This window comes from Electrona antarctica (genome assembly GCF_951216825.1).
Source record: "Electrona antarctica genome assembly, chromosome: 7".
Taxonomy (NCBI): domain Eukaryota; kingdom Metazoa; phylum Chordata; class Actinopteri; order Myctophiformes; family Myctophidae; genus Electrona; species Electrona antarctica.
In genome coordinates, this window is record NC_136812.1 from 15,092,554 (window position 1) to 15,114,367 (window position 21,814).

The window sequence follows — 21,814 nt, forward strand, 5'->3', positions numbered from 1 at the left end:
ATGATCAACACAAAACTCAAGGGTTTTCAGAATTCTAAAGCAGTGCACACTGCTAATCCCTATGCTATAGATGTGATCAAGGCAAAGAAGTCAGATCTGGTCTATGGCATCTCACATACTGAGCACCTGCTGGATCTTCTCGTCACAGAGGGAGTCTTCACAACTGCCAAGAAATCCATCGTTTTGACCATTGGGACACAGAAAGAGCAGAACTCCAGGCTCCTGGACATCCTGGTGGCCAGAGGTGAGAGGGCTTGTCGGAAATTCTTCCACCCATGTCTTTTGCTAGCAGAGCCCGACCTGTATCAGCGCATCAAGGCCTATGTGGGGGTTGTGAACGAACATATTCGAGATCCTAGGAGACAGCTGATTGGGTATTTGTTAGAGAGGGAGGAGGAGGGATTGGTTAAGACTAATACACAGGTTGTCAACCAGAAGGCTACTAGTTCGAAGAGCTCTAAAACTCAAAAGGAGGACAGGACCACGGTCCCAGAGTTGTATGAACCAGCACAGAGCAAGCCACAAAACATTTTTGACATTGTTGCCTCGGAGGACTTGTCACTGCTGAAGGAACGGTTAGAAGACGCTGACATTAACATTCTTAATTCCACCAATGAAACGCTGTTACACATAGCCGCCGAACATGGCCACCTGTCAGTCATCGAGCTCCTCATCCATAGAGGGGCCAGGCTGGACCTGATAGATAACAATGGTCAAACAGCTCTTCACCTGGCAGCCGGCAGGGGCCACACTGAGGCGGTCAGGGCCCTCGTGAAGAGCGGGGCCCCCATTTACCTCCAGGATAAACAGGCTAAGACACCTGTCCACCTGGCAGCAAAGAACAAGCACCTGGGATCAGTCAAAGCCCTCGTGAAAGAGGAGACCAGGCAAAAACAGTTGCAAGACTCGTTCCTCCACATCGCTGCCAGAGAGGATGACTGGGGGTTGGCTGAGGTGCTTCTGCAGAGTGGGGCTGCTGTTGATGCAAGGAATTGCCACAAGGAGACAGCAATGTCCCTTGCAGTCACTGGTAACAATGAGAAAACCGTGACTGTCCTTCTTAACGCAGGCGCAAAGGTTAGCCATGCAGATATACATAAAGCTATTGAACTCAATCATGGATCTATACTGCATTTACTGCTTGGTGAGTCTCAACCTCATACTGTATATTCTTTATAGTGTTGTAATTATTATTATCATCACGGTAGTCATTTATGACAATTTAAATATTTCAATAGCACTGAAAAAGAGATTTTTTTTATGTAAAACTGTGAATACTTTTTTACATTTATAATTTTGCAAATCTTAGCGCATGCCAAAGGGGCCCTGAGTGCAGAGACCCTGGGCTCTGTTCTCTTCTCAGCTGTGAAAAAGAACCAAGATGAAGTGATGACTGCTCTGATAGACCATGGAGCTGATGTAAATTTGTACGACAAGCAGGGATACACTGCCCTCCTGTTGTCTGCTGAGTTGGGGCACACAGAGGCATTCAGGTAAATGTAGTTACTCTGAGACAGGCCATTCTTAACTGATTATCAGCTATAGTTTTATATTCAACAGGGCCGTTAATCGTAATAATTTGGGGCCTTAGGTTTAAATTAGTCTGCCCTAACATAAATTACATCCAGTGATAGTTCTAGGATTGTTCTTCATAAAAGGACAAACTCAGAGTGGAGAAGGACAGAAAGCCAACTTTCATTAGACGCCCGAGTACGTGGTAACATGCTGAAAGTGTGTAGGAATTAATAGTCATAATATATATCATTAAAGTGCATCATTAAACTTTCTCTTCTATGAATGAAACATAATCGTATCCAATCATTCTTCACCTGTTTGATGGTATGATCATTGATCTTATCAAAAAATAACGGTAATGGGTCGCACACACCAAGACTGCATTGTTTTGTTTTTATTTTTGCATAATAGAAGACAAACGTTTCGGCTATCCAGCCTTCATCACACTGATGAAGGCTGGATAGCCGAAATGTTCATTTCTATTCTGTGAAGCTATGTAACATAGGCAAGGAATTTGGGAGAGAAGGTACATGATTGCAAACAATAGAAGTATCTGACTGACTTTTACTCTTTTGTTTTTGCTTGTTTTTACTTCAGAGCTCTGGCAGCAAAACAGGCCAGACTTGATGCCACACTACCCAACCTGTCCTCAGTTTTACACCTAGCTACCCAAGGTGGCAGTGTGTCTATAGTGCAGACACTTCTGGAGAAGGGATTAGATCCCAACATCACAGGACCTGAAGGCCAAACCCCTCTGCACGTGGCAGCACAACACAACAGGTCAGCATTAGCTGGTCTGCTGTTGAGAGCTGGGGCTCAGGTAAATTCTGACATTATGTAATAAATACAGTATGTCATTTCTTTTAGAAGCAATCATTCTTGGATGGCCATTTTGTAGATTTGTAGGGACACATATAACCTTGCAAATTGGACTTATGGCATTTGGTATCATAAAGTTAAATATAGCGCTTGGGTAGCATAGTGGCAAAGTATCTGCCCACCACCACGGAGGGTTTGAATCCACTGTGGTCCATCCGGCTTTGTCGAGCGTCTAGATGAACATAATTGATCCGTGTTCCGTTCGGGGGAGGTAAGCCGGGCAGGGCTTCCGCCTCAGCCCGTAAGAATATGCAGTGACAATTATCACCCTAATTGCATGTATTCTTACGGGCTGAGGCGGCAGGGAGTGTTGGGCGGGAGGAGTAGGACAAAGGCCCTATTAGTCTAAATTGCTAAATTGGCTTAAACCTCTTGAGCCCCATTGCCCCTGCCGGTGGGCAATGAACAGCGCTCAGCGGGTCAATGGAGACACAATTGGTCTCCGGTTCCAACTCCGATGTTGCGGATTTTCCCCCTGGACCCTCCTAGGGTTGACTAAATGAAATTGGGGATAAAAAAGCGGTAAGAAAAACATATACTACTATACTATGAGTGATACTTAACAAGTTTAGTTTCATTTCATCAGGTGAATGCAGTGAATCAGGATGGCCTGACTCCTCTTCATATTGCCTGCCAGCTGGGTCATACAGAGACAGTGACCCAGCTTCTTCAGGGCAAGGCCGACCCAGGAGCAAAGGACAGGCAGGGGAGGACAGCCATGCACTGGGCAGCATCAACCCAGAGGGAAACCCCTGTGGTGAGCCTACTCATCTCAGCTGGAGCGGACCCAAACACCATTGACAAGGAGAAGAAAACCCCCCTGCACCTAGCCGCTGGTGAGGGAAGCATGGCTGCTGTGACATCACTACTGTCCCACACGGCAAAGGCAGGGGCCAAGGACATGAACGGTTCCACTGCTCTCCATTACGCAGCAGCTAGCGGCCAGGCTGCAGCGGTCACAGTGCTTCTTCAAGCACTGAAAAACAAGGGAGTGGACGAGAGGAACGTATGGAGGAAAACCCCTCTCCATGCTGCAGCTGAGAAAGGCAACCACAGTGCAATTGAGCTGCTCCTGGAGGCCGGGGCAAAGATCAACGCTATGGACAACAGTAAGGACACGGCCCTACACTGTGCTGCTCGGGGTGGGCACCAAGAGACAGTCAGGAGACTTCTGGGCTGGGGTCAGGCCGGGCAGGCGGGACACGGGAAGAGGGCAGATCTGCAGACCACCAACAACGTAGGGAAGACTCCATTACAGGTGGCAGAGGGTGAAAACACATTGGAGCATGAGGCCATCGCAACCTTGCTGAAGAGAAAGATGTTTCTGATCAAGTAGGGGAAGGGAAGATCAGACATTTTAGTAGGATGGACTTTAGTAACTTCATTGAGCTAAAATTGAAGGAGTAATGTTCTTGATGATGTGTCTATCATGTAACATAGGCTACATCAAACCCATCATAATCAAGGATAACGCAAACAAGAAAAAAGTTTTTCCCACAGTGAAGTAGATAATAGCCTTATTTAGCTAGACTACAATCCCCTATTGAATCCCCACATGTTTATTTGTTTGAATATAAATACGTATCATATCCAACGTTTCATTTTATTGACTGAGATATTTGAATATAGTTGAATATAGTCGTTTCTCTATTTGACCACAGGGTGGAGCCATGGTGTTATTTATCACCTACAACTACAATGCAAACAAAACGATCAGAATATTATGTCATATATAGTACTATACAAATGTAAAAAAAAGTTGCAAAGAGCATCGACAGTTTTTAAATCTTATTTGAATTAAAAAAAGAAGATCATGAACCAACAAAAACTGGGGCATAACTACACCATTACACGTGACCACGGTTCCAAAGTCACGTGACGTGGTGGAAAGTAAACAGCCAGTGCATTATTAGCGGTTCCATTCACTGTCCATTTTTACACCTTATACATCAGCGTGTTACTGACTGTGCAAAGATGGCAAGGAACGAGGAGAAGCAACAAGGAAGGCTCAACAGACTGTGGCTTCAGAAAGAGAAAGAGGGCAAGTTGTAGCCAGGTTGTGTCTGCTAGCAGTAGCTACCCGTAGTAGTATCACCTAGCCCGTCTCCGGACCCCCCGGGTTGAGCTCCTTTGGACCGCTACCACGAAGGGTCCGGTCTCACCGGCGTCAAGCGACATGGGATGCAATCTGACTTTCCCTGTTTTACCTCTGTGCTGCGGTGTCGGTGTCACGCTGACATATTCCAAAATAAGCATATGAACGCTATAGGAGACAACGAACCTTCTGACCCCCCCCGCGAACGGCTCAGAAGCCGTTAAGTATTTTTAATGTTTGTACGACCATTTTGGCAGCTCTGAAATTCTCTCTTCGGTCCCTCCTTGTTGACATCTCGGTTGGCTAGCTGCGCCTACGAGGCGCGTAGGGAGGCGCAGCTAGCCAACCGATATGCTGGAGGCGGTACAATGGGATGTCAACAAGAGAGAATTTCAGAGCTGCCAAAATGGTCGTACAAACATTAAAAATACTTAACGGCTTCTGAGCCGTTCGCGGGGGGGGTCAGAAGGTTCGTTGTCTCCTATAGCGTTCATATGCTTATTTTGGAATATGTCAGCGTGACACCGACACCGCAGCACAGAGGTAAAACAGGGAAAGTCAGATTGCATCCCATGTCGCTTGACGCCGGTGAGACCGGACCCTTCGTGGTAGCGGTCCAAAGGAGCTCAACCCGGGGGGTCCGGAGACGGGCTAAGTATCACCAGGCTTTCCACCTCGGAGGAAAAGGGCTACCCTTGTTTACCTTTTCTGTATGGAGCCTTCCAAAATACAGAAACGGTAAACAAGCGTCCTGAAACCCTACAGCCTACCCTACAGTATATGAAGCTGACAGCATTAAAGTTTGCTGAATGAATGAAAGATTTCACGAACAATAATCTAAGGTAGCCTATAGGCTTAAAATAAGTATGTTCATTAGTAGTAAGAAAAGAAAAAAACATAGGCCTACATAGGTCTACATGTATTTAGTAGTACCTGTCCTACACAACAGCACAGCACACTGTTTGATTAGTATTACTATGTTTAACTTAGTAATTGTTTGGTACTTTCTCACTTGCACTTATTTCTGTGTCTTTTAATAATGTTACCTTTGTAGCCTACTGTTTTTATTGTGCGAATAAATGAAACGCAACAAGAACACTACACATACCCTCATTAATATTATTCCACCAGTCCTTTATTCAATGTTATTTTGCTGATGTTAGTATATTTGGAGCAATCTATGCCAATGTTAGCCTTTGTAAAAGAGATAAAAATGTAACATGTATTTCATATGTTTTGCAGAGGGACGCATCAAAGTACATGAGCGGAGACCCAAATTGGTAATTTATTAAAGCTTTTAAAACACCTGGATCTGTTCTAACATGACAATTCCATTTAATACTGCCTAAACCTAGCCACAATTTGAAACACTATATACCGGTATATATTTTTGAGTGGTGCAAACCACTCCAACAACCAGCTTTGTTTGTATCCGTGTTTGTGTGTACCTGTACGTGGGGCCCAAAAGAATGAGCATGGTTGCTATGGTCACTGACATTACGTCAGACCACAGCTGATCAGGCTATATAAGACCTTGCACCACTCAGTTCACACGGGTGTGATTTTTATTTTTAATAATGGGTTGAATCTCGAGTTGCAACACCAGCCATTGACAATCCATTCATCCAAACGAAAAGTCTGATCTGCTTGTATAAAATAATGTTAAACTCACCAACATTTCAGCTCTAAGGGATGATTGAATTACAGTACCCTCTCTCAATCTGCAAAGCGTTTGTTTCATAAAAATCCACCATAGACACGTTATGAGTTACTTTCTGCTGTAGTGTTGTAGTTTGGAAGGACTCGTCGGAAGTCACTGAATGGCCCTGTGTACGACCACCTATTTCGAATTTGCACAAGGAAGCAGCAGCACGATGTGTTAATGAAAATGTGTGCTTCCAAACTCCAAAAACGTATTGCCTGCACAGAATACAGAAAGTAGCTCATAACATGTCTACGGGGGATTTTTATGAAACAAACTCTTTGCAGATTGAAAGAGGATAATTCAAGCTTCCCTTACAGCTGAAATGTTTGTGAGTTTAACGATATTTAATACAAGCAGATCTGACTTTTCTGTTTGGATGAATGGATTGTCAATGGCTGGTGTTGCAACTCTAGATTCAACCAATTATAAAAAAAATCCTTTGTTGCAAATTGCAGCTGGCCTAAACTCCTTTTCATGTCATTCCTTTTTTCCTACAGTCGACTCTTAATTCTGCCTCATCTGTGAAAAAGTGGATCCCTAGTATCAAGAGTGAAATTGAGTATTACCTGCAGGTAAATTCACAATTTCTAATGTATTGTGTGGTGATTGTGAACCTAATTCCAACTGTGCTGGCAATTCATGAGGTTGTTCAGGAATAAGTTAGAATGGCCAGATTCATTGCAATGATGAATCAATGGCCGTCAGTTTCATGTCCATTCATTGTTTGCTTCCCTCTCCAGATGGAGAGGTGACTACATTGCAATGCTGTCTGAACTTGGGAACTATACTGCTACAAATTATGCTTTTCTTAATATTTCACAGCAGTCCCAGCTTTCCCACTACCCAGAAAGAAAGATAGCAGAGTTCCAGCTATGCATCGATGCCCTGGAGAAAGAGTACAAACGCTTCATCACCAAACTACGGATTGTCGACCCCTCCTGTAAACATAAGCCATGGACTCCTCGGGCATATGCCAAGAGGAGGGAAGACACACAAGACTCTCCAAGCAGTGGTCAGTTTAACAAACCTAAAGTATAAAGGAGCACACTCACTGCTCACTGCTGTGTTTTTCCGATTAGGTCCTTGCAGACTGGTGCGTTTTGCTGAAAAGAACGACGCAACTGAAATTTGCTCCGATATTCGGGTCAGAAAAGAGAACGCAGCAGTGTGCAGGGACCTTTAGAGGATTGCTCAAAGCGATTACATTGTCCGATGTCACTATACAGATAAGGATAGGATGAGAGGAGAGGCTGAGATTGAATATGTCATCAAACAGAGTAGATATCCTGTGTATATATATACACTATAAGTCATAGTTTGATGAAGTCCGATATCCACATGGGAGACACTCCATAGACCCAGTGAGTTGTTCAAGCAAGCAAAATCACTACTTGCGCAAGCAGAGCGTGCAAGTATTGTGGTCGGCTGGACCAGAAGTGGTATGTATGTATGATAGGCGTGGTTATAATCGGCTGTTGATGGTGACGTAATTAAGATAGGTTTCAGAATACATACATATATAGGTATCGCTCTGTTAATTCAAGTTTCTTCTATGTTTCCAGAACTCTTTTTTTTTTTTTTTTAACCCATTCTGGGCGGGAACCCCTTTTGGTGTTTTCACTAAGCATTATGTTATACTTTAGCTTTTGAAAAATAGCAGATCTACAAGCTCGTAGCGCGCCACTCGTCTTTTGAAAAATCGTGAAAATGCGACACAAATCTTTGAAATGGGTTAATATGTTCATTTTCATTGGGGAGGGGATTTCAGCCAATAGTCAAATTCATGACCTCACTGATGATGGCAGTTATTATTGAAAAACCTGGAGCCCATCTTATCAGACGTGTTGTTTTGAGTGTTTTTGTCATATTTTGTGACCTGTAGTAGACCAGTAAAATTGGGTTTCTGTTTCATTTCTCTTGATAGGATGATAGTATCAGTCCTTACATCAAACATATTACAAGCCTTCTGTTTTCTCCCCTATTTTCACTCTCATGCACAGTTAAGAAACCACGGCATTGTGAGCCACATGGCGGCAGTGGTCCCCTGAGGGGAGTTGAAAGTGACTTGGCTGGCGAAAGGACAGAAGGTTACGCAGCCTCAGCTGATGGCAAAACAGGACATCACAACCAACCAGAAGCTGAGCCCAGAGCCCCTGTTACCGCCAATCCCACTCCAGAACCTCCAAGGCTAGTGTGTGCAGACCAGGACCAGCCACTCTCTTTTGACCGTACCCGACTGGCAGTGGCAGTGGCTGGGTATAGAGGGCCGGTAGCTCAGCCGGATTTGTCTCATACACACGGTCTAGTCAGGGCGTTGCAGTCTGGCCTGCCAAACCTCTATAATCCCACTCTGGGACAAACTATTTTGGATCAGAGCAGAGACATTTCTGAAGAGACAGGAATTGGGGACATTAGTGGACAGAAAGGTGAAGTCACAGAGCAGAATCCAGGGTCTGACTGTACAGGGAGGACCACAAAATCCTGCGTCACTGGGATGATGGAAGCAGGGAATGTACTTGGACTGTGTTGTTATTCTTCTTCAGATGAAGACTCTTATACGTGACACCGGTAGATTACAATGACACCTGTATGTCGGGTCTTACGGTTTTGTACATATGGCTAAGATGATGTATATTTTGTTTGGCAACTCTGTCGTACCTTATAGGTATTCTGCTGTAAATGTGAATGGTGATAAACTACAGTACAGTGGGAGGTAATTTTGTAAGAAATTGCAGTATGTAATAATCTGATCTGTGACAAATATATAAGAATGACTAGGCACATGGAAAAGGAGTAGTTTAGAAAAATGTCTTGAGTGGAGAAATTGTGCAATCAGTGTAAACCGTGTAATCAGTCATCAAGAGTCAAGACCACACTTGTGCAGGCTGAAGAGAAAATACTTGCTAACTAAGTGAGTCACTGGTTAGACTTTGTGTGTGCAGTGAGCCTGACCTAGTCCCCAAACCCCTCCCTCTGTAAGAGGGTTGCTTTCAACATGTTTCTGGGAAACTGGTGGCGTGTCGACTTGTTGAAAGCAGGAACTTTACATGGCTCATGGTTACCACTTACCACTGACGTAGAGGTCTACATTGCTGTTGCGTGCAACTTTTCTGGAAAATAAATTGAATTCAGTCAGATAACTCACAAATAGGTTTAACCAATATTTATTATAGAATCAGAGTCGTGCATATAAATCAAGTGTGCATATACATCACATCACTTTATTGATAATGATAGAATAATCAACAACATGAATGAGGTGGTGGAGGAGTTTAATAACTTCTTTGTGAGTGTGGGTCCAAATCTGGCTGCCGAAATAAAACCACCCCTAGGAGGTGGTGTTGCTCAACTGCATGATGAAAGAAATCCTGCCTCAATCTTCCTACACAACACAGACAAACAGGAAATACTAGATATTGTCCACAAGTTAAACAACAAAACATCTACAGATGGAGATGGTATTAACATGGCAGTTTTGAAGAAGGTTATTTGTGCTGTGGCAGACCCCTTAGCACATATCTGCAATCTATCTCTCAAAACAGGTTTTTTCCCCACCCAAATGAAAACGGCCAAGGTTATCCCAGTTTACAAAGCTGGTGATAAACATTGCTTCACCAACTATAGGCCCATATCCCTGCTGTCTCAATTTTCAAAAATTCTGGAAAAAATATTCTCTGCAAGGTTGGACAGTTTTATAGATAAACACAATATTCTTATGGAGAGTCAATATGGATTTAGATCTGGCCGGTCAACTACAATGGCACTGATTGAGCTAATTGAAGAATTAACTACATCAATCGACAGTAATAAATATGCCCTTGGTATCTTTATTGACTTAAAAAAGGCATTTGATACAATAGACCATGACATATTACTGCAAAAAATAGAAAAATATGGGATTAGAGGGGTAGGGCTTAATTGGGTTAAGAGTTACATAAAAAACAGACAACAATACGTACAGATAGGGGAGCATAAGTCTAGTTGCTCACCCATTAACTGTGGGGTACCGCAAGGTTCAATTTTAGGTCCTAAATTATTTATACTATACATAAACGACATATGTAAAGTTTCAAGTATCTTGAAGTATGTTGTCTTTGCCGATGACACTAACATCTTCTGTGCTGGGGAGAACCTTCAGCAATTGTTGAAGGAGGTCTCATTTGAACTGGGTAAACTAAAACTATGGTTTGATACAAATAAACTATCACTCAACTTGGGAAAAACAAAATTCATGATCTTTGGAAATAAATCAATACAATCAAATTCACCAGTTGAGTTAAAGATCGACAATGTAAACATAGAAAGAGTTAATGAGAACATATTTTTGGGAGTGATTATAGATGACAAATTCAGTTGGAAACCCCATATAAAATATATCCGTTCTAAATTAGCTAGAAGTGTTGGTGTACTAGGCAAAACCAGACATGTACTAAATTATAAGTCACTGATTACATTATATAACACACTAATATCACCATATCTGACATATTGTGTGGAGGTGTGGGGAAACACCTATAGAAGCAACCTACAGCCTTTAATTATAATGCAAAAAAGAGCATTAAGAATAGTACATAAGGTAGGTTACTATAATCCTACAAATGAACTGTTCTTAAAGTCTTCCACACTGAAATTATTAGATTTAGTTGAATTTAAATCGGCACAAATTATGTACAAAGTAAGGAATAAACAACTTCCTGTGAATATCCTAAAATTGTTCAAGGATAGGGAGGGACGATATCAGTTAAGATGGGACCTAAACTTTCAACAACCTTGTGTTAGCACCACCCGGAAGAGCATGTGTATTTCTGTCTGTGGGGTTAAAATATGGAATGGCTTGACTGAGGATGTGAAACACAGCAGACACATCTCTCGATTCAAGATACTATTCAAGCATATCCTTTTGGCTAAATACAGTATATCATAAGTTCATTTGTATATAACATATTTAACCTATGAGGATGATGATGATGATGATGATGATGATTATGGTAATTACTTTATAGTGATCCTGGTGGATCTCTATGGTGACACGGGGGTGGGTGGGGTATGTGAGGATACGTGAGGATTTTTATTTTATTTTGATGTTCGTAGGATAGGCATTTATAAGCTTTCAGCTTCAGCCTATTCCTTTTGATCACCTCCAGTTCTTTTTGGTTATGTAACCGTGTGTTAACGAATAAGTTGTTTTGTTACTGTGAAGATGATCAAATAAACTAAACTAAACTAAACTACATATTATCTTGGCATTCGGCTCTGCTGCAATTTTCTCACTGCTCGGCACAATTAAACACCATCATTAAATATAAAGAGCAGGGAGGTAAATGGTGCATTTATATACTGTAGCGCCTTTATCCAAGGCGCTTTACATAGATACTTAAATATCCCGCCCAATTGGTCAGCGAATGACATGTGGGTCTTGCAAACACTGTATACAAGTCACCCACATATTAACCCCTCGAATACATTTATGTCCCTTGGGCATAGCATGAACCCGCTTGAGTATATCTGACTGAACTAACTCCGCAAGCTACGTATCATATATCCTTACGTCTTTTAGGAAGAGCATCAGCTTTCTCTCCATGGTGGCTATATAAAAGCCTTGAGTCTCGATTTGTTTCTGCAATTTAGCTAACCAAGCTAATTGGCTCTAGTTAGTCCTGATTTTGGCAGTTGCATCAGTCTTATGGAAACTTCATAACCACTGTGAAAACTAGATCTGCACTCTGTCGAGCACGCAAGTACTGCCGACCTCTACAAACTTACTATCACCCCCTCTATAAAATATTAAAATTAAATACTAAAACAATAGATAAACCTTGAAAATAAATCTGACATTAATATAAAATACAATTCTTTTCTACAAAAAACTTTAGAGAGAATAGATATGACATTTAATTTCTATAAAATATACGACTTATATGAATAATATATATATATATATAAAAATATATGCTTTTAAGATGATATAATCTCTTCAAAACGATTAATAATTCATCTTTAATTCAATGTAAACTGATCTTTAAAAAAATATGTGTGTGTGTGTGTGTGTGTGTATATATGTATTGTTCAGAATTAAATATTCTATACTACAAAAAAATACTCTTAACATCTGAAAATATATTATCACGTATAAAGTATAATAACATTTCACCTTCTACCCACTTTTTGTATTTCTAACGCTGAAATATTAAAAATAATGCTATTATTATATTTCTCTATTTTCATAATGTTTTTTTAAATAAAACAATTTCTGATATGAATCCACTGAGGCTCTCATTAAACTTATCATCACTCTCATGTCTCAATTAAATTAAATAATCCTCAGAGTGACCCAACATTTTTGCAACAATGTCATGCTGACAAATTACATCATCTTTCCTCCTGTAATTCAAGACCAGACTGCTCTGATGCTTTGCTTGTGGTGCTAATTGTCATCTCATTCTCTCTCTCTCCTTCCCTGCACTGTATCTATCTAACGATCTACCTCACTACACTGTACCTATCTAACTATCTACCTCACTACACTGTACATATCTAACTATCTACCTCACTACACTGTACCTATCTAACGATCTACCTCACTACACTGTACCTATCTAACTATCTACCTCACTACACTGTACCTATCTAACTATCAACCTCACTACACTGTACCTATCTAACTATCTACCTCCCTGCACTGTACCTATCTAACTATCTACCTCCCTGCACTGTACCTATCTAACTATCTACCTCACTGCTCTGTACCTACCTATCTAACTATCTACCTCACTACACTGTATCTATCTAACTATCTACCTCACTACACTGTACCTATAACTATCTACCTCACTACACTGTACCTATAACTATCTACCTCCCTGCACTGTACCTATCTAACTATCTACCTCACTACACTGTACCTATATAACGATCTACCTCACTACACTGTACCTATCTAACTATCTACCTCACTACACTGTACCTATCTAACTATCTACCTCACTACACTGTACCTATCTAACTATCTACCTCACTACACTGTACCTATCTAACTATCTACCTCACTGCTCTGTACCTAACTATCTAACTATCTACCTCACTACACTGTACCTATCTAACTATCTACCTTATTACACTGTACCTATCTAACTATCTACCTCACTACACTGTACCTATCTATCTACCTCACTACACTGTACCTATCTAACTATCTACCTCACTACACTACCTATCTATCTACCTCACTACACTGTACCTATCTAACTATCTACCTCACTACACTGTACCTATCTAACTCACTACATTGTACCTATCTAACTATCTACCTTACTACACTGTACCTATCTAACTATCTACCTCACTACACTGTACCTATCTATCTACCTCACTACACTACCTATCTAACTATCTACCTCACTACACTGTACCTATCTAACTATCTACCTTACTACACTGTACCTATCTAACTATCTACCTCACTACACTGTACCTATCTAACTCACTACATTGTACCTATCTAACTATCTACCTCACTGCTCTCAAGTCTCACGCAGCTCACGCTGCATGACAGCATGAAAGCAGATACATCCCTGTTTCTTTTTCATGTGGCACACTGCCGCATGACCAAAAACATTTATTTGAGTAGTGTTGATATAGCGGTTTCACAAGCACAGAGATTGTAATCTTGGTGGGGGTATAATAGCAAGCAAGCAAGCACAGAGATCGTAATCTTGGTGGGGGTATAACACTTATACCCCCACCAAGATTACGATCTATGTGCTTATCAACACAGCTCAAATAAATGTTTTTGGTTGAATGAATTATAAAATGTAAAAAAAATAAACATAAATCACACTCGTGTGAAGTGAGGGGTTCAACTGTATTGGCCACATGACGTGTCAAAAACGATATCAAATCAAATCAAACTTTATTTGTATAGCACATTTCCAACGACCGAGGTCGAACCAAAGTGCTTCACATCACAGAGCATAAAAACATACATCGAGGCAAAAGAAGAGGATAGGAAGATAAATGAAAGCGCAAAAAAAAGGAAGGAAAAGCATTATATAAAAAATGACAGAACAGAACAATATATCAACAATATAAGCAGTATTATCTACATTTAATGCGATTGTTTTATTGCAAAATGTGGGTAAAAATTATCCCAATTGTTGCTTTGGTGAAAATAACTAAATCACTTATTACTAAAACAATACTAATTGTCAGTAATTTAGGCTCAAAGATGTGTACATTTTCAGTGGAACAGAAGCCACGGCAAACCCTAAATGAAATGTCATCTGGTGAATTCTGGGGCAAGAGGAAATCTCTCACACTCAGCCGTTGCATTTAGGCTGTGATGTGTTCATCATGTAAGGGTATTCACTTATTCTCATTGTTGCCTTTCAGGGAAATTGTAAAAAGTTGTGGTTGCCCTAGTCTGCTGTGTGTGTGTGTGTGTGTGTGTGTGTGTGTGTGTGTGTGTGTGTGTGTGTGTGTGTGTGTGTGTGTGTGTGTGTGTGTGTGTGTGTGTGTGTGTGTGTGTGTGTGTGTGTGTGTGTGTGTGTGTGTGAGAAAGTGGTGTGCACAGGAAAGTGATTAATGGATGAGTGAAGTAATGTGCAGCCATTAATGTCTCACATCAGTCCATATATGTGTGTGGGTGGAGGTTGTGGGTTTTAGAGGGGTTGACGCCTGAAGACTTCAGAGTTTTAAGACAAGGGTGCTCTCAGATAGAAACATACATGCACGCCTTCAGCATACAGATGCAACACACCGCCTTGCACATACAGAGGCAATACACTATCTTTTTGTTGCACCTAGATTTGCACCATGAGCCATGATCCGAAGTATCCGTTCCCACAGGTCTTTCTGGTAGATGATGGTGGAAGAGACCCACAGCACTCTGTCCAGCCCCCAGGCCTGATACCTTGCTGGTCCTTTCCTCCTGCCCGGGAGAGAGCAAGGAGCCGGGGGAAGAGACAGAGCTGCATGGGTGTCAGTCCTGGCCTGCTGGTGGTTCTGCTTTTCCTTCTAATGCTTGTGTTTGCAGCCATGGGGCTTGGAGCTTACCAGATACACACGTTACAGCGAGAACTGGTTAATATAAGAAAGGTAAGGTGATGTGATTGGCTGGTATTGTAATAATAATAATAAGTACATAGTAAAATGAGAATAGTTTGAAGATGTAAAGAGCCTTTAACGAAACGGGATTTCCACATTATGTTGGTCAATTATAAACTACATTGTGTGTGTGTGTGTGTGTGTGTGTGTGTGTGTGCGCGCATGCACGTGTACGTGTACGCATGCACACATATATATAATGGAGTATAACTAAATGAGATTGTAAGACGTGGTTTGTGAAAAGCAAGCTTTGTGAAAAAGATTACACAGTTAAAGACCCCCCAAAAACATTGCCTTCTAATATAATTAAGAATGCTATTTAAGATCTTTAAATGGGCACAGAAATGCAACAAACATCAATGGTATGGCATCTGACCACTTTAAAGTGAGTGGGAAACTGTAGGTGTTGCGTAGTATGGTGATAGTGGAAATAAATATTTCTGGAAAACATGCAGACCAGAGTCGAATCATTTATAATCAATTAGGCCTATGTGTTTTATACTTCACCAGAAAGCTTCACCTCAACTCCGCTCTGACATTTAAAAGCTAAAAAGGAGAATCTTTTTTTGGGTTACCGGTCCACTGAGACAGGATATCCTCCTCAAACATTGAACTCAAACATTGTCAGAAACTTTGACCTGAAAGATGTTGCTTTGTGGTTTTTGATAATGTAGAGTTGAAAAGTGATTTCAATCATACATGTGAGGGTGATTTCAAATTGAAATAAAAATCTTTCCATGTCACACAATCATGAATGTGTTTTTATTTTTTCATGTGAAGTGGTATTGATATATCTCCTTATCATTTATCTGACAGGAAATCGACACAGAGAAAGAATTTCTCACACCCGCAAAGCAAGTTGGTAAGTGTTAGTAGCACATTAACTAAGAGGGTCACTATTAAAGGGAACATTGTTTTAAAATCAAGGTGGGAAATAGGAAGATGATTGCTGACAGGTGCTCTCCAATACCTGTTTCAGGTTTCCAAGAACCTGAGCTGCATGGAGAAATTACAGACAGCAGAGCCGCAGCACACGTTATAGGTAAGCATGAACATTCCCATTCCTGTCGTCCTCCTATCATCTCTTCTCCTGTCATCTTCTATCCCCCTCTCCTCCTGCCCTTTTCTCTCCTCTGGATTCTAATATCTAACATGTCATCTTCCCCTACAGGGCGGATTGAAAAAGATATGTCCCAGAAGACATTGCGATGGGAGGCGAAGACAGGCCGTGCATTCACAGAGGGGGGCGTAACTTACCGCGTTGAGGACGGAGGTCTGCAGGTCAACCATACTGGTCTCTACCACATCTACTCACGCGTGGAGCTGCTCTTCAAGAACTGCGCCCCGACAGACACTCACACACACACCGTGTTTGTGAGGAGAGCGAAACAGAATACACCTCTGAAACTGATGGAGGCCCACAGAGCTGGTTTCTGTAACCAGAGGCAGAGCAATGTCTGGACTTCAGAGAGCTATCTTGCCTCCGCCCTGCATCTAGAGAAACAGGACAGAGTGTTTGTGAATGTGTCTCATCCCTCGTATCTCAGCCATCAGCATCATGCCAATTTCTTTGGCCTCTACAAGATCTAAGCCTGCTATGGCAATGGTTTGATCTAAGCCAGGCAAACCCTGAGGAGGGGGAGCTGGAAGCAAGTAGGACTACTCCAGAAGTTTGCTGAACCCACCTGCCCTCCTTTTGCTTCTTGCTGTCTGATGCTTTATTTATGCTCCGTGACTCCGTCATATGCTGGTGTAACACACATCCACCATGTAGAACACATGGTGAGCTTGTAGATCAGCTATGCGTGCGATTAAGTATAAATCAGGCTTCATGATGGCAGGCGAATGTACTTCCAACAACATGGAAGGATATACTGTATAAACTGTGCACAGCACAATACAGTGTTAAAGGGGAATTTCTCCCTAAACCATTTTTTACAAAAGTAAGTTGATAATTATGTATATTGACCAAAACAAATATTTAAAAAAAATAAAGATATAGGGGAGCTGGGGCTGCTGCTGGGGGGGTCTAACATCAGTACATAGTAGACCAGGAAGAGTGCAGTCTCAACAATGCATGGAGTGTTGCTGTCACATCATCTAGAACAGATGTGAACAAAAAACAACTGCGCGATTGAATAGGAGTTCTAGCGTTAGACCCCTCCAGCCCCAGCTTCATCTCCAGCTGCAGCCCCAGCTCCCCTATATCTTTATTTTTTTTAAATATTCTTTTTTGGTCAATATACATAATTATCAACTTACTTTTGTAAAAAAAAGGTTTAGGGAGAAATTCCCCTTTAATACAAATACAGTAAAACAAATGGATCTGTAAAGAACATTCTTTGTTATTATTTTTAAATCAGCCTACTTAATGAGACTCAGGCTGTACATAATATCAGTTGTGCGCAATTGATTTTGCTGACTGACCGCAGTTATATTTGTAACAAGGTAGCTGAAGTCAAACTGAAAGGAAAATCTATTTGATGTTCACATATGTTTGATACAGTTTTAGTGGTGCTGAAAAGAATGGTTGCTTCTCCAAGACAAGCGTTGGGCATGCAGAGACAATCACTGTTCAGTTATGGACGCCGAGAGAGATACCATGTGACACTAAGGTGATGGTTGATAGGAAAACATTTCTCTTATAGATATTTATTGTTATGTGAATCTGACACTGGATGTCAGGTCTGAATGTACAGTATGGTAATACAACACAGTGTTGGAATAATTTTAAAATTAAGTTATTAAAAAAAATCATTTAAATCTGGATGGTGATTTGTTTTTCAGCTCTTACAATCATAACAAGCCCACACATCAAAAGTAAATATCCAAATATACCAACTCTTTATTTAGTTTCATTTATTATCCTTAATATGAACATGATAGGGTTATTACTTTGTGTTCTCACATTGCAGTAGTTTTGAGACCACCACTTATTTTCTTTATCTGTCACAGCTCAGCTCTGCATTCTGCACACACCACAACCACACACACACATGCTCACATACAGTGAGTACAGTACTGCCGGGTACAGTGAGGGTGGGGGCATGCGACCTGTGTTGATATGAAGACCTCAGTGAGGTATACAGGCTGTACTTTTCTATCTGCATTTCCTTCCTGTGTGAATATGACAGTGGTCTCTGCTTGAGGCTGAGGCTGACAGGTCGGTAAGAGCTCTGTTTCCTTCTATGCATATAAGTTTCATCTTCACTGCACAAGAGGCTGTATTTTTCATAATAACAGCCAAATGACTGGTTTATGGCTCGTGCTGGCTTTCCCAGCCTTTGATGAAAGACGGAATGATGATGGTGGTGATGATGATGATGATGATGGTGATGATGATGGTGGTGGTGATGATGATGGTGATGATGGTGGTGATGATGATGGTGATGATGATGATGGTGGTGATGATGATGGTGATGATGATGGTGGTGGTGATGATGATGGTGATGATGATGATGATGATGGTGGTGATGATGGTGGTGATGATGGTGGTGATGATGGTGGTGATGATGATGATGATGGTGGTGATGATGATGATGATGATGATGATGGTGGTGATGATGATGGTGGTGATGATGATGGTGATGATGGTGGTGATGATGGTGGTGATGATGGTGGTGATGATGATGATGATGGTGGTGATGATGATGATGATGATGATGATGATGATGGTGGTGATGATGATGATGGTGGTGATGATGATGGTGATGATGGTGGTGATGGTGGTGATGATGATGATGATGGTGGTGGTGATGATGATGATGATGGTGATGATGGTGGTGATGATGATGGTGGTGGTGATGATGATGGTGATGATGGTGGTGATGATGATGATGGTGGTGGTGATGATGGTGGTGATGATGGTGGTGATGATGATGGTGGTGATGATGATGGTGGTGATGGATTTTTTGTTAAATTTAGTTTTTTTTAATTAAAAATAAGTTATATATATTTTTTTGCCTCTTTCATATACAATTTGGCCAATGTTTGACCAGTTTTTATAGTATAGTTTTTGAGCGGTGCCTCCGCTCCAATACGCAGCCAGCTATGTGTGTCTGTATAGCATGGAAAGATGCTGGTAACACGCGGTAACTCTGTCATTTCCGTCTGACAACCAATAGTCAGACAACCAATATTCCGACACATGTAGCAACACTCAGTTCAGACGGGTCTAATATTGTTTTCTGATTTTTATTATTCTGATTTTTGAGTGGTGCAAACCACTCCAACAACTGGCTTTATTAGTACGTGTGTGTGTGTTTGTGTACCTGTCCCTCAAAAGAATGAGCATGGTTACTATGGTCACTGACATTACGTCAGACCACAGCTGATCAGGCTATATAAGACCTTGCACCACTCAGTTCACACGGGTGTGATTTATATATATATAGCCTATATATATATATACACACACAGTACAGTATGTATGTGTAACTAACAACTAACAAAATGAAAAGGGAAAAAAGGCAGCAGAGCAAACTCTAGATTTGTTTGATTTTGGGAGCGTATGCTTTTTCGTGTCTCACTAATCGGGGACAATCTCTTGGTCCCACTATAAACTGTCACTCACAAACATTTCTCTGACTTTGATCAGTTGTTCTTTAAAGGAGTGCTGCTGCAGACATGAGATGAGAAGGAATCCCGAAAGACTAAGACAAGAGGTGTCTTGTCTTAGTTCTTGGCTCCCTCTGTCACATATTCAATGAACTGCATTTCATTTGAAAGGCAGCTCCTTTTCTGTGCTGCAACCTTTGCAGATCTACTATTTTAGTCACCTTCTGAAATTGTAACCAGTGATTACACACTTAAAACCTATAGTGTGTATATTGTTGATTAATGTAATTATCTGCACATAAGTGTATAATGCATGCACATTAAGCCTTCGCCTCCATTTCCACCTATTAGTGGCCCATACACTATTATATTGTGTTTCTTTCTACTTCTCTGTACTTGTTCTCTTCCCTTATACCTGTATCTTTGTCTCATCCATACTGCGGTGAGGTGCCTACCTACTGCCGGCTACCGGTACCTACCTATCTGTCGATCGATCGACCCCACTTGGAAAACCACTGACACATTAGATGTGACTGTGGTAGCTTTGCCGTCTAGTGACCTTTGCTGTGATCATATAACAGTCATCATACCTTGCGTCCCTTGGCCTCCGTGTCTGAGATCGACCACATCCCCCTGCTGTCAGAGCAGCTGGGTGCCCCAGTCCCCGGTGAGTATAAAATACTCAATTTGTACAATCTCAGAGTTACACATTCCTAAAGGTCCATTGTGTCATCAACAGCGTAACATGTTTGTGTAATGACAATTGCACAGAGCTGTCTTGGGGGTGTATAAACAAATAACTTGAATTATATGCATTTTCTGTTTCTGCAAATTGAGTAAAATGCAGGTATTATTCTTACAATGATGTGAATCCTCTTAGTAAAGGCATGGAGACTGGAGAGTCCTTATACAGTAACTGTATGTAAACACAGGGGAAAAGGTAATGAAATTAGAAAGCAGAAAAACAGACTTACTGTAATAGTGCTTGATCTTGATGCACTGCAAGCCTACTGTTGCAATTCACCATAAACAACATGAGGGTCTACCTGCAATGTTGTTCTTTTAGTCAGGAGGAGGGTTCCTAAAATCAAAATGCAGCCAATCTCTATAAATCGGCCATAACGTGTATATATTAATACTGGAGGCTATATTTGTTTAGTGCTGACAGAGCTGTAGTTTTCAGATACTGTGGCACAGGGGAGTCCCTAAATGCATCCTTAAACTCAGTGCTGTCACTTTAGCCCAGATAGCACCTATCTGGGCTAAGTGTATAGATGGGTGCAGTAACCACCAGCAGTGTTGCCCATGTATGTAGATAACATGTGTGCAGTGCAGAGGTCACAGTTCCCGGTAGATCCCTAGGTTAGGGAAGTTACCCTCTTAGAAACCTTGCTAAGCGTCTTTTGTCGCCTCAAGGCCGAACCTCGTCGGACAGCTTGCAGGTTTACAGTGGTCCAAAATATTCTTCGTTTATAGATGATCTTCTGGACAGTGGAGTAGTTTTCTTCAAATGTCTTGCAGATAGCTTTAAAACCCCTGCCAGACAACCATTTCAGACAATTTAAGACAGGGGTTCCCAAAATCCTAATGGATTTTAACAAAGAAATAGGCCTATTATTACTTCACTTAAGTCCTGCGTGCAATGATCATGGAAAACTATTTTAATTAGGGTGCTTTTTAAACTCTCTCTCGATCTTCAGAAACATGTCACCTCAGGTTTAGCATGCTAGACTAGAGTTGCCTAATTGGTCTGATCAGCAGACAGAGAATCGTGGCAAGAGTGAAGCAATATATACGTAATGTAGCTACTCAGCACACACACACACACACACACACACACACACACACACACACACACACACACACAGACGCACGCACGCATGCACGCACACGCACACACACACACACACACACACACACACACACACACACACACACACACACACACACACACACACACA

General features: G+C 41.4%; 3 protein-coding genes across 3 annotated transcripts; all 3 read left to right on the forward strand.

Moving 5' to 3' along the window:
* caiap (CARD- and ANK-containing Inflammasome Adaptor Protein) lies at window positions 1–3,730 on the forward strand (the record flags this gene model as incomplete). Its single annotated transcript, XM_079505398.1, has 4 exons — window positions 1–1,030; window positions 1,364–1,493; window positions 2,113–2,335; window positions 2,981–3,730. The coding sequence occupies 4 exons, from the start codon at window positions 1–3 to the stop codon at window positions 3,728–3,730; spliced, it is 2,133 nt and encodes a 710-aa protein (XP_079361524.1).
* Window positions 3,731–4,258: 528 nt separating this feature from the next.
* Window positions 4,259–9,400, forward strand: LOC306927195 (uncharacterized protein). The gene is made up of 5 exons (XM_079506882.1): window positions 4,259–4,435; window positions 5,732–5,769; window positions 6,692–6,766; window positions 7,017–7,206; window positions 8,195–9,400. Exons 1-5 carry the CDS (start codon window positions 4,369–4,371, stop codon window positions 8,755–8,757), a joined length of 933 nt encoding a protein of 310 aa, XP_079363008.1. The 5' UTR covers window positions 4,259–4,368; the 3' UTR covers window positions 8,758–9,400.
* A 5,582-nt stretch (window positions 9,401–14,982) lies between these two features.
* Window positions 14,983–17,057, forward strand: faslg (Fas ligand (TNF superfamily, member 6)). The gene is made up of 4 exons (XM_079505984.1): window positions 14,983–15,287; window positions 16,113–16,158; window positions 16,276–16,338; window positions 16,468–17,057. Exons 1-4 carry the CDS (start codon window positions 15,006–15,008, stop codon window positions 16,884–16,886), a joined length of 810 nt encoding a protein of 269 aa, XP_079362110.1. The 5' UTR covers window positions 14,983–15,005; the 3' UTR covers window positions 16,887–17,057.
* The last annotated feature ends 4,757 nt before the right edge of the window (window positions 17,058–21,814 follow it).

Excerpts from the sequence above, each read along its gene's own strand:
- LOC306927195 (XM_079506882.1), top strand. The coding sequence starts at position 4,369 with ATGGCAAGGAACGAGGAGAAGCAACAAGGAAGGCTCAACAGACTGTGG. Across the intron at positions 6,767-7,016 it reads AAATTGAGTATTACCTGCAG|CAGTCCCAGCTTTCCCACTA; the intron begins GTAAATTCACAA and ends AATATTTCACAG. Across the intron at positions 7,207-8,194 it reads ACAAGACTCTCCAAGCAGTG|TTAAGAAACCACGGCATTGT; the intron begins GTCAGTTTAACA and ends TCTCATGCACAG.
- faslg (XM_079505984.1), top strand. The coding sequence starts at position 15,006 with ATGAGCCATGATCCGAAGTATCCGTTCCCACAGGTCTTTCTGGTAGAT. Across the intron at positions 15,288-16,112 it reads AACTGGTTAATATAAGAAAG|GAAATCGACACAGAGAAAGA; the intron begins GTAAGGTGATGT and ends TTTATCTGACAG. Across the intron at positions 16,159-16,275 it reads CACACCCGCAAAGCAAGTTG|GTTTCCAAGAACCTGAGCTG; the intron begins GTAAGTGTTAGT and ends TACCTGTTTCAG.